The 12244-nt window shown below is 53.7% G+C and overlaps 1 protein-coding gene across 1 annotated transcript; it reads right to left on the reverse strand.

Annotated features, from left to right (window-relative positions):
• Window positions 1-401: 401 nt before the first annotated feature.
• On the reverse strand, window positions 402-4745 carry SIX2 (SIX homeobox 2). The gene is made up of 2 exons (XM_005523390.3): window positions 4108-4745; window positions 402-1539 (listed from the first exon to the last, which is right to left on the reverse strand). The coding sequence occupies exons 1-2, from the start codon at window positions 4665-4667 to the stop codon at window positions 1236-1238; spliced, it is 864 nt and encodes a 287-aa protein (XP_005523447.1). The 5' UTR covers window positions 4668-4745; the 3' UTR covers window positions 402-1235.
• Window positions 4746-12244: the final 7499 nt, after the last annotated feature.

The raw sequence follows: 12244 nt of genomic DNA on the forward strand, positions 1-12244 counted from the left end.
GCTGCTTTTTGCCGTGGCAGGACAACGGGGCAGAAAAGCGCTCAGCCTGTACGGCCGTGCCGTCGGGGAGCAGGTGGGCGACCTCTCCGCTTCCCTCAGGGCCCGCACCGCCCGTCCTTCCCTGTGCCCTTGGCTCTCCGCTCCCGCAGGACGACTCCAGCTGCCCCCGGCGCTCAGAGCTTCCCCGGACCGGGCCGGCAAGGGCCCCGACGTGCCGGGCCAAACGGGGCAGGGTGGCGGGGCTCTGACCGCCCGACACCGCCTTCCCCGCCAGGACAGCCCCTCTGCTCCGCTCAGGACTGAGCCCGAAAACACCCGCGGGCGAGTGAAGCAGCCATACTCCGAGTTAGATTTCTAAATTTTATTATAAAATAAAAGCAGAAATATTTTCCAAAGAATGTATTCACATAATATAAACAATAAACAAAACTAAGGTGAGCGACTTGCGGTTGATACTGTCGTTTAGGTCTAAACTTGAGCAGCAATTCCTGTTTTCTTTTTAAAGCCCGCTCCAGCCCGCATTGCACACCGAGGGAAAATCTACCTCTGCCTTCCTTCGTGCCGGAGCCGGGCCATCACTTCCTTTCCCACCCAGCAAATGGCGAAAGCACCACATGGACAAGGCCAAAGAAGCTGTCTCTCTGCATAGCATCAGCTACAAGAAGGTTACAGAGTCTGCCTAGAGCGCATGTTGCTGCTATATCTTGACTACAACTTTTGTATTTTTAGTTGAAATTGTACATCGTACATCTGCCACGGATACATAACTACAATAGAATAACGGGAGCGATGTGTAACTTTCAAACAGGCAAGAGCAGCCTTGCATTCCCCTTTCTTCCCCACCCCCCGAAAAAAATAAAAATATTACAGTGTGCCTCTTCCCACACAGACCGGCCCGATCGAGTGACACCACTGAGGGATTTGTGAAATTAAGGCTGAAATGAGCTGCTGCACCGATCAGCCTTACAGCCTGCCGTGGAAATCACGGCTCCTGTCTAACAGTCCTTACTCGCCTGAAAACGCCTGTAAGCAACCCTTAAGGCTTTTCGCAACATCAGCTACCCGCAGCGGAGTCCACTGCCTTGCAAACCTGCAGCCAGCCTGCTGCCAAAGGGCACAATACATCCATTAAGGTGTTTGTCATTGCTTTCCAAGTCCCTCATAAGATTAAGGGAAAAAAAAAAAAAAATTGAGTAAAGGAGGTCTGGCGCGAAGGAGGGAGCGTGTACATGGTTTTAAGAGCCCAGATCGACCAAGTTAGATGACATGGGGTTGAGAATGGAGTCCTGCAAGCTGTGGTGGTGCATGGAATCGGCGCTGGGCACGGGGATGGCGCTGGGGCCCTGGGGGTGGCCCAGGCTGTGAAGGGGCTGCAGCCCGGGGTTGGAACTGAGCAGCAGCGCGGGGCTGGAGGAGGTGTGATCCGGGGTCCCTGACGGCGTCTTCTCGTCCTCTGAGCTCCCCAGAACTGTTTTATTCCCGTTCATTGACGCCGAGAGCGGATTGTGGCTGTTGGAGTTGGAATTCTCGTTGTTTTCCCTATAGGAAACACAAAAGAGGGAAGGAAATCACCATGTGGCCGTCGCTCCGGGGTGCGCACCGCGTGAGCGGGGGCGGCGGGGAGCCGGCTCGGGGAGCAGCGAGCGGAGGGGAGTGCAGTAGGTTTAAAAACTCTGCCAACCTCCAAGGCCTCTTCATCTGGCACTTAGGTCTAAGGTCCGCTGAGCTTGTAAACAGTCTCCCACTAGCCCAGCGGAAAGCGTCACCTTGCCAAACCGTAATTTTCTGCATCCAAAAGGTTTGCACAGAGTGAGAAGGGGGAAGGAAAGGAGGGAGGAAGATATTATTAAAAAAAAAAAAAACACAACAAAAAAAACCCCACCAAAAGAACAACAACAAAAAAACCCAAAAAATTTAAACTTTAAAATTGAAGAGATGTTCAACCATGATTTCTTCTGAACAGGCCAAAGCCCGGCCAGCTGCAGGCAGGCAGGACGGCTCCGTGCAGCAGAACAGCCTCCCGGGCTTACATCAGGAGGGATAGCTGGACGTGTTTTATTTTCCCTCGCCCTGGGCTTCAAGCTCAAAACATAGACCAATATGGACGATAAGAAAAGCAAACAGAGTTAACCCGCTGCTTTCCCCGACCCTCTCGGGAAATGCTCCTCAAGCCCGCTGCTGCTCCTCCTCCGTTCCCTCCTGGGGTGGCGGGGGCGCAGCCAGGATGGCCCTGCACGGCTCCGCGGCGGGGGCAGCCGGCACCACCGGTGCGCCTGCCGACAAAGGCTCGGAAAGGCAGGACGTAGTTTCGAAATTCATCACCGGGTAAATACCGAGAAATCACTGGAGGCGGGCCAAGCCCTTGCAAATATACCTATATATTTATATATCTATATATGGGGGTTTTATTTCGGAAATGTGAATAGCAAGGAGGGGTCGGGGAAGCCGTCCAGGCAAGGCTTACACGGCCTCCACAGCCCTCGTAGAAATATTTTAGACACTGTTCTCCCTGAAATACTCAAGGCAGTGCAAGCCTATTTAAAAGCTTCTGCGGAAGTTTTGTAACACGCTATCTGGCAGAGAGGCCCTATCCTGCAGGATTTGGTCGAGAGATGTTAAGCTATTGCACTGACGGGTTTTCCTCACTAAGGGCTGCAGGATGTGGCTGGAGACACTTAGTGCCAAAAAAATAAAAATAGACAAGAAAAGCACTGTTTGAACAGGTTTCCTTGAGTGAATGGCAATCCCATGAACAGTCTGTTTTCCAACGCCTGGAGTGTAATATTAGGTTGAGTGTATTTTTCAATGTCAAAAATATTATTTGTCTCTGGAGACCTTTAAAATTTGATTCCCCGGGAAAAAAAAAAGAAGGAATGGAATAAGTGTAACCTTAATTTCCTTTGGATATTTGAAGGCGAGTCCCTGCTATCATCAATAAAAAGGATCTCTAACATCTCGTAAAACCAACGCTTGCGAAGATTTGAAAGAAAATTAAAGTGCTAGCATGGTTTCGGGAAATTAATAGAACAAATCTGTGCCCCAATCTGCCGGGCTGCACAGCAGCGAGGCCGCGGCGCTGCCCATTTCCAAAACACGGTTAGGAGAAACCAAAGATAGAATTCTCCTCGGAGGCACGGATTTAAAGTATTCTGATCCGCTAATTAACCGCGCAGATCACACGATCCTACGATTGCCTGTACAAACCGGGCAATACAGTGAGCTAATGAACGCGGTAAGAGGATCCTTTTTGCTTCTACGAACCATCTTCCTAAGGCACAGGGATTGCTGATGGAAAAGTCATCCCAAATAGCCGGGATTGTAGGCATTAACCTCTTTCCGGCGATTAATGGTCCCTTCACTCCACTTAACGTGAAAAACACAGATGCAGAATCATATTCGGCCTAAGAACATACACGTTTTGACATGCGTTCATAAGCACCTTGCTGGGTAGCGAATAAGAAGTGCAATGTCATGAGCGAGGCAAGAAGTTGCTCTACTCTGTCCTTTTCCAGGTTTCCTGCCGCACGCCAGGAGCCGAGGGCAGAGGACATATTTGCTACCAACATTTAAACCCACGAGTAGCCGGCTGCCCCCCGGCTGCCCCTTTCTGCACCGGGGTAACCCTCAGGAACACGCTCTGAGCTGTGCGGGGCACGGAGCCCTTGCCCTTGGGTCCCGCCGCCGCCGGCCACTCCCGACCGGCCGTGGACCTACACGGACACCCCCGGCCACGGCTCCTGGCTGGGCTCCACGCCGGGCTGCGGCGGGGAGGAGGCGGCAACGCTGCTTAACCAGGAGTCGCCGCAGGCCGTGTGAAGGGTCCCTGGCAGCAGGGGCTGCCCCGGGGCCGCCGCGCCAGCTGTGTGGACAGTGGGGTGTCGGCGGAGAACGAACCTCGGCCGCCACTCCTGGGGTTACTTTTGGTGGACAGACGCCTTCACCGAGCGCCCGGCTCGCTCGCCTCTGGTTCTCCGGGCGCCCCCGAGGCGGAGAGCCCGTCCCCTCCCGGCGGGCCTTCCGCAGCCGGGGCCGGGCAGACAGAGAGGCCCGGGGTGAGCACCGGGGTCGGGGAGCCGCGGGCGCCTGGGGAGCAGTGGGGAGCCGTACCTTTCCTTGGCTTCGGCGGCGCGGTCCCGCTGCCGGCGGTTCTTGAACCAGTTGCTGACCTGGGTGGTGGTGAGACCGGTGGCCTCGGCCAGCTCCCTCTTCTCGCGGGGGGACGGGTAGGGGTTGTGGGCGTACCACTCTCGGAGGACGCTGCGGCTCTTCTCCTTGAAGCAGTAGCTGGTCTCCTCGCCGTCCCAGATGGAGCGGGGCAGCGGGAACTTGCGGCGCACCCGGTACTTGCCCACCGCCCCTAGGGGTCGCCCCCGCAGCTTCTCCGCCTCGATGTAGTGCGCCTTCAGCCAGAGCTGCTGCAGCTTGGGGTGGTTGTGCGCCGAGAACTGGTGGCTCTCCAGGATCTTGTAGAGCTCGCGGAAGTTGCCCCGGTGGAAGGCCACCACCGCCTTGGCCTTCAGGACGCTCTCGTTCTTGTGGAGGTGCTCGCAGGCAGGGAGGGACCAGAGGAACCGCCCCAGCCGCTCTATGTTGCCGCCTTGCTGGAGCACCTCGCAGACGCAGGCCACTTGCTCTTGGGTGAAGCCAAAAGTCGGGAGCATCGACATGGTGAGCCGTGCCGCGCCGCGTTCCCTACGGCCGCATAGAGGGGAGCGGCGAGGGCCGGCGGGCAGCGCCCGGCATGCGGGGCCGGCCCCGGGGCGGCGGCGCCCGGCGGGGCCCGCTTGGGCGTCACGGCCGGGCGCGGGGGGCCGCGGCCAGCGGCGGCGCCCGGCCCCGGGGCGGTCGCGGGAGCCGGGTGAAAAATGCGAAGAGCGACGAAAAAAGTCTCGAGAGCCCGAGCGCGGGCGGCTTTCCCCCCCGGCCTCCGCCTCGTTTTTGTAAGTCCAAGTTGCGAGAGTAACTTCGTGCCTCTTTTGTCTCCTATCTGCAGCGCTCGCAGCGGCCGCGGCTCCCACACCCCCCCCCCCCCCCGCCACCGGTTTGGGATCTCCCTGCTTTCCCCCCCCCCCCCACCGCCAGATCCCACATAATATAGTGGTAAAGCCCTGCTCACTCGCTCCTCTCCGTCTCGGAGTTTTCCCCTCTTTCTTTCTCTCTCTCTCTTTTTTTTTTTTTTTTTTTTTTTTTTCTTTTTTTTTTAATAATATTATTCTAAGCTGGCATGAAAAGTGATTATCCGCGCTGTGATTGGTCCGGTTATCTGACCCGGGGACTGCCAGGAGAAGACAATAGTTTTAGTCAAATTATTTGCCATGGTGACGCTGTCAATCATGGGTAACCCGATCTGTTTTGAGGTGGCTCCCCGGCTGAGTTGACAGATTGCTCAGATCCACTCAGAGGCGGCCCTGCGAGCTGAGATACTAGCTAGCGAGGGAGAAATTTCCGTCGTGATTGACGCTGCAGGCGCCCGTCGGGGGAGAGGGGGAGCGCGCAGCCCGGGCCCCTGCTCCTCGCCGCAGGGCACTGCTACGCGGCGGGACGGAGCCGCCGTCCCGGTCGGGCCCCGCCGTCCCGTCTGGATCCCGCAGCCCCATCCCGGCCCCTCCACTCTGGATAGCGGGCTCTGCCGTCCTTGGCACCCGCGGCTGCGGTGGGGAGAAAAGCCCGTCTCCGGCCCTTGCAGAAAAATTTCTTTCTAAAAGCGCTCCCTTATAGCTCTCTCCCTGACGTCCAGTAATGACTGCTGGAGAGTTTTATAAGGAAGGGGCCTCTCATGTACAATGGAGACCCTGTTCGCGACCTGGGATCCCATTACACGCTTCTCGTACCTGCCCGGGAGCGAGAAGAAGGCACGATGATACGGGGCCGGAGAGGGATTGCCTCTCCATGAATCTCCGGCCGTACCCCACCATGCTCCGGAGTGAAGAGTGCTGGCATTTATGATCACTGAATGCCGGACATTTATTTCCACTCAATTTCCAGAGCGTGTCGGGGTGTTTCATCCAGGAGAGGAACACGTGTAAAAGTCAGAAACATTTCGCTTGATTAAACGGACCCTTATCACCCATGCGTGCCCTTTGCACAACGCGTTTTAAGTTTACTGACTCTGCGGGCAGGGACCCGCATAATTTCCAGTCCCCTGTCGGCCTACACAAAGTGAAAGGCGAGGGAGAAAGGTTGTGCAAACTGCAAGGTCGAGGGAGAGGGTGCGATGAACGGGTGAAGGGAGCCGCGGTGCCTCCTCGGGAGCGGCGCACGGGGTGGCGGCCAAGTTGGACCGCCGGGGCGGAGGCTGGCGCCGGAGATCGCCCAGGTGAGGGCAGTCGGGAGGAGCCTCCCGGCCACAAACTCAGGCTAGTTTCCATGGCCTGTTATGTTCCCCTTTTGCTGAGAAATAATAATTAATCCCACAAGCTCTTTCTACGGTATTTGCAGTCCTGACAGGAGAGATCTCTGCAATTGTGGGTTCCTGCCACGGTACCTTTTTAGCCTCCCCGGCGCGTCAGGGATTTAGCCAAGCCACAAGAGACCGGACTGCGGCTCCCCGCCTCGCAGCCTGAACCTCCGCAGCCGACGGCCCGGGCCTCCGTGCCGGCCCGGGCGGGCGCAGCGGCCGTCCCCGGGGAAAGGCGAGGCTGGGGCGGCGGCGCGCAGCACGGCGGCTCCCGGCGAGGAGCCGCGCCAGGGCTGCGGCCGGGGGAAATGCGCGGGGGAGGGAGGCAGGAGGAAGAGGAGGAGGAAGAGGGCGGGGTAGGGGGCAGCGGATCAACCTTGTCCATCTCCCAGCATGTCCGAACGCCTTTGCATATCCGCGGCGTACGCCCGTACTTTCTCGAGTGCACTCCGCTGGGGAAGCTGAGTTGTCCTCCTACCTGTCCGTCCGGCCTTTTCACGAGTGCTGCCATAAGGAAACAGTGGCAAGCGGACGATTCCCGCCCTGGATCCTCCGGGAACGGAAAAGAGAGGATTCCTTTTCGGGTCGAGAAAGAGCAGCTCAAATTCGTTTAAAACAAAATTGGACATACTGGTGACGGGTCCCTCCGCACGATGCTCCCTCCGTTCCTTTACAAAATGAGCTCTCGACTGCTTAGTGCCTCGATTCCAGCCGATCTCTGCAGGATCTGTGCCTGTTTGTAAACGAAAGCATCCCGATCCCAAGCTCTTCCTAGCCAGCCTAAGCGGCTGGATAGTTCACAGCCGCAGCTGTAGCGAGCAGTGACGGGACAACCGCGCCACTTCAAAGGCTGCCCTAGCAGAAAAGGCAACAAAACCACAAATCTCCTCTCCTGTCCTCTGCGCGCACACACCGTGTGCCTTCCGCTCCCTCCCGCAATTGGGACCGTGGAAATAATGAAAAGCGCTAGCGAGGTCTGAGCTGTGTCTCCCGCCTCCCTGCTACCATGCTCGGTCGCCTCACGTTTATTAGGGATATACCTGACTCTTCTTTCCCTCTTTCTATCTCACAACCATAGTGGTTGAATCTGAACGGGAGCAGCTGTTAGCCCTAGCTGAAAAGATGTCAAAACCTGTTGCATAGATTTAGACCTGAGAAAGAGTCTTCTTAGCACCCTAAAATGTGAGTACAGTTTACACTCCAGCTCCTCCGTAGACGCTTTCACTTTAGGCTGCCTTCGTAGCTCGCATGGAACGTAAGTTCACTTCCCAGGGAGCTGGGCAGGGGCAGAGCTACCTCCTTCCCGGGCACCCTGTATCAGCTTGCGTCCTAGAGCAATCGTAAATTAGTGACATCTGGATCCAAATTCTGCATAACTGCTTTTATCTTTAGGGAAAGAGAAAAATTTTCCTACGTGCTGGAAGTCAGAGCAGATACTGGCTACACAGCCGCGGCACAGGGCGAATCGCATTGTAGTACCTTGGAAGTGAAACAGGCGATCGGGAGAGGAGCTTTTTTTGGCATTTGCGAACGCTATCGTTCCCTGCCATTATATTTCAGAGCAGGAGGAGCGAATCGCCTGCTCACGTTTGCCCCTGGGCCGACGAGATCGTTTCTCCTGCCTGCTGCCAGCTCTCTCTCGTTTAGCTGTCGTGAAAAGTTTTAGATGAGCTGACCCAAATTTTTGCACGGCTCCGCTGCCGCCGGGCGGAGAGGGCCGGGGTTTCACTCCGGTCCGGTCCCGGCTGTCATTTTGCCGAGGACCCCCTCGGTAAGCGCCTCGCCCCTCTGTGTAGCAGCGTGCGAGACTGTCAATCTTTGGGAAACATGAATGAAATAAAAAGGTGTTTTTTATTGCGACGCTCATTTCATTAGCTGTGACAGAGACTGGCTGAGGAACGGGGTGTGGGCCGGCGGTTTCTGCCAAGGAGCCTTTCCTTGCACAGAACTGCTCCGTGCCCACGAGTGAGTGCCAAAGTAGAGCCGCAGTTATCTGGAAATTGCCTTTTCGGCTCTGCCTTCACCGTCCCTTTGTAGACAACAGCCTGTATGGGAGGCTGCAGGCCCGCGTCGTTCCTGTTAAACACCAGAGCCGATTCACTCAAGACGCCTGACACCTTTCCGCCAGCCTCCTCGACCACTGCTTTTGCTGAACCCCTCATCCTTTTCACCGAGTTGGGCTCGGGACAAACCTGTCACCCACTCTCACACAGGTCTGTGGACACGTCCGCTCCTGCCAGCCAGCCGTGGGCTCACCAGGGAGACAGGGCCACCTCCAAAGGTGCTTTTATCGGCAGGGGTAGCAAGCAAATGATGAACCCCACAACTTTCACATGCCAGAAAGAAACACGGCTTCCCCACAGATGTCTAGTACCGTGGCGAGGATTGTAGGGAGAGCAACCAAAATGACAGATGACAGACAGCTCCAAGCTATCTTTTTTCTCTTTTCTTTTCTTTTCTTTTCTTTTCTTTTCTTTTCTTTTCTTTTCTTTTCTTTTCTTTTCTTTTCTTTTCTTTTCTTTTCTTTTCTTTTCTTTTCTTTTCTTTTCTTTTCTTTTCTTTTTTTTTCTTTTCTTTTCTTTTCTTTTCTTTTCTTTTCTTTTCTTTTCTTCTGTCTTTCTTGTATTTCTGTCTGTCTTTCTTTCTGCGGGACTGCAATATGCTTTCCCCTTAAAGCCAGAGGGGTTTACTGAGACTGAAAGCCTGCCACAATCAAGCTGCTACTCTGGCTAAGTTTTTCTTTTATTTATATATATATATAATATTTATATATAAATATATATATATATACTTTTTATTTATTTCTTAAGGCATCATAACGACCTTTGCTGCGATACTGGGCCTACCTGCCCCACACCCTCCACCCCTGGGGCTCAGCTCAGTTTCCCCGGGTTCACAAGTTTTTCCGTGGTGGTACTAGGGTTTCTTTAGAGAGCCAAAGCTCACCCGGGATTCCCGGAGGCAGTTTTGCAACCCGGATCCACGGATTGTTCCCCATGCCTTCACGTTATTTATTCACGCTTTTATTTATTTTTGAGTTTTGTTTAAAAGCCCAATCTATCCCATCAGAGATGGCACCAAGTTCCTGTATCGACTGAAAAAAAGAAAGCACTATAGACGATCACTGCACATAAGTAAACTAAGACAAACAGCAATTGCTTGTTGTTCTCTGATTTGGGGAGAAAGGAATAATACAAAGCTTTTGCTGCACCGTTGCTCAAGGGGACGGGTCAAGGGTTTCAGATATGTAGCGGGTAACTCGATTATGCTAACAAACTCCGCTTGAAAGAGATGGCTGGTGGGTGAGGGGCGTGGAGCGGGGTGCTGGGGACTGGGGGGACTCTGCCCCACGGAGCAGCCCTGCTCCCCCGCTCCTCTCCAGCACGGAGCCTTTTCCCTACCGGCTGGACCTGAGATGCCAGAGTAACATCTTCGAAAGAGGTGTATTAATCAGGAGATGGGGGCTTGATGGGACGCGACTGAGTCGGTCTCGGTGAACCTTCCCGCCCCCGCCCCCCGGTGAAATGGGACTCCGGGGGCGGCACTGTGTCCCCGGCTCAAGGCGCTGTAACCTCCCGAGCTCCCCACGAAACACGATAGCCCCCCCCAGCAGATTAACGTGGCCGGTCCTGATTATTTTTATATTATCCTTTCTCAGTCTCGGGCGAGGGCATGGAAGTTTTCGCCCGGTTCTGCCATCAGCACTCTCCCGGCCATGTTTCCCAGCATGGATATTTATTTGGGGTGTTCCCACAGACCCCGCGGAATCCACAGACGGCTGGGGGAGGACCGGGGGAACAGAAGGGGGGCCCGAGCCGGTGCCCACCCAGCCCCCGCCCCACTCCGGCTGTAGGGACCGCGTCAGATGCTCCGCGGCACAAGGGGACTCTCGGCACACAGTGTACAGCTAACAGACAAGACAACAACAACAACAAAAGGCACATATGGTTAAAATAAAGAGAGCTTTCTGCCTTAGGGGATTGGCAATAACTAGCCAGAAATGCAGGGTATTGAATCTAAACTTCTGGTGGGCTTCTGAGGGATTGACAACTTAAATCACACTACAAGCATCAATTTGACAATATTTGTAAACTTCTTGTTTCCAGGGATCTTCTTGATCAGAGATAGACCAGGTTGGTATGAGCTCCAGCCACGAAGGTCTCTTTTTTTTCCTCCTCTCCCCTCTTCCGACTTGATGAATAGCGATCATGTTTCTTTTAATGGCTGCCCCCTATTCTCACAGCCTCCTACAACTAACCCAAGAGCCTGTTTCCTCGACCTCCGTTAATTCCGCTGATTATTCCAAGATGATGAGGAAAGCATGAAGATTGTTCACTGTTCCTACCGATTCAAGGCATTTTTGTTACCATCTCCACCCCTGGCTCACGGGGATTTGACCGGGGAGTATTTTTAGGAAGAGGCTGCCCTTTCTTGCTTCTTGCCTTCCCTCCCCAGGCAGCGGACAGCCCCGGGGGCTCTGCCACGGTCCTGTCGCTCCGTGGGTGCGCGATCCCCGCCGCGGGGGCCGAGCACAGGCACCCTTTGTGCAGCAGCAGCGCCCGGGGGTCCCGGGCCAGGGGCACCACCGGCATCTCTGGGGGCTCAGGTGGCGGCGGCGCAGGTGAACCCGCGCTCCCGCAGGGTCTTTTCCCAAAGGGAGCAAACCGCCGGCCACGTCCTGCAGCACCAAAGAGAATTTTGGTTCTCCCTGAGGAAGGAAAGAGACTCCTTCGTGCCCACGTGCTGGAAGCGCGGATCCACTCCGAGAAACCTCACTAGAGGGCTCTAATACTCAGCTCCGATGGCTGCTGAAAGGAAACAACATCCTTTAGTCTTCCAGATAGAACAAGCCTGCTAAAGTCTTTCCGCAGTCTGTCAAAGGTGATTTACATACATCATCGCCATGACAAGAAATCCCTTATCTTAGCAGCAGCCAGCAACTACCCTGCCTAGTGAGTGGAATTCATGTTCCCTTCCTGGTGCACAATGGTACAAGAGGATTTTGGGGGTTTCTTCTTCTCTATGGCAAGGGAAGGAAGTGCAGCCTCTAAAACCGCAGACACAGGTGTCCTTGCTAAGAATTAAGGACAAATTACTATACACAGATATGTAGACTATTTTAGCCTTCTCTGTAGAAAGAGCTTGTGTAAGATCTTCCGTGGTCTGTGCTATTTAATGTGCTCATAAACATATCCATCTTTTAAATTCTGCAAGCTGAAATGTAATGTAGTGTTAGCAAGTAACACAGAGATATTAATGTCAAGTACTAATGGATTTAGCTGCAATTTGTTCAGTTTTGGGATTTTCTTTTTCTTTTTAAATAATTGCTATGATTTACCCTTGTAAAAAAATAAAAACAAACCAGACAGTATCAATTAAAACTAAAACAACTATTTGTTGTAAGGGAAATTTCATAGCATTTCAGAATGCATTCAGCTTGTTTCAACTCCAAAACAGCTTTTGTAACAAATAAGTTAATTGCCTTATTTGCGGAAATTAGGAAGTGCAATTTAGTTGCTTGTCATGTCTTGCAATTCATCTGAGCAGTGTTGTGTACAAACTACAGGAACAGCTTTGTGGAAAATTAGGTAGTTTATATCACATCAGTTTAAAACTGATCAACTTTTCCTGTAGAAAATTTGCTACTTCTGAGCATGTGACAATGTTCTGTGTTTTCCTCTATGGATTGTGTCAACCTCCTTTTTCTGAGTTAATTCTGTCTCTGTTCTTTGATGTCTTCCCTGCTTTATTTCATAGGTTCTTGAATCAGCTCAAATACGCTTGGGACCTTTTACTTCTCAGAGAAAAACCTGGTATCCCTTTTCATTCCTTTATTTTTTTTTCATC

Source organism: Pseudopodoces humilis, chromosome 3, assembly GCF_049639895.1.
Source record: "Pseudopodoces humilis isolate 2021_Gansu_Grassland_sample_001 chromosome 3, ASM4963989v1, whole genome shotgun sequence".
In the NCBI taxonomy this organism is placed as follows: Eukaryota; Metazoa; Chordata; class Aves; order Passeriformes; family Paridae; genus Pseudopodoces; species Pseudopodoces humilis.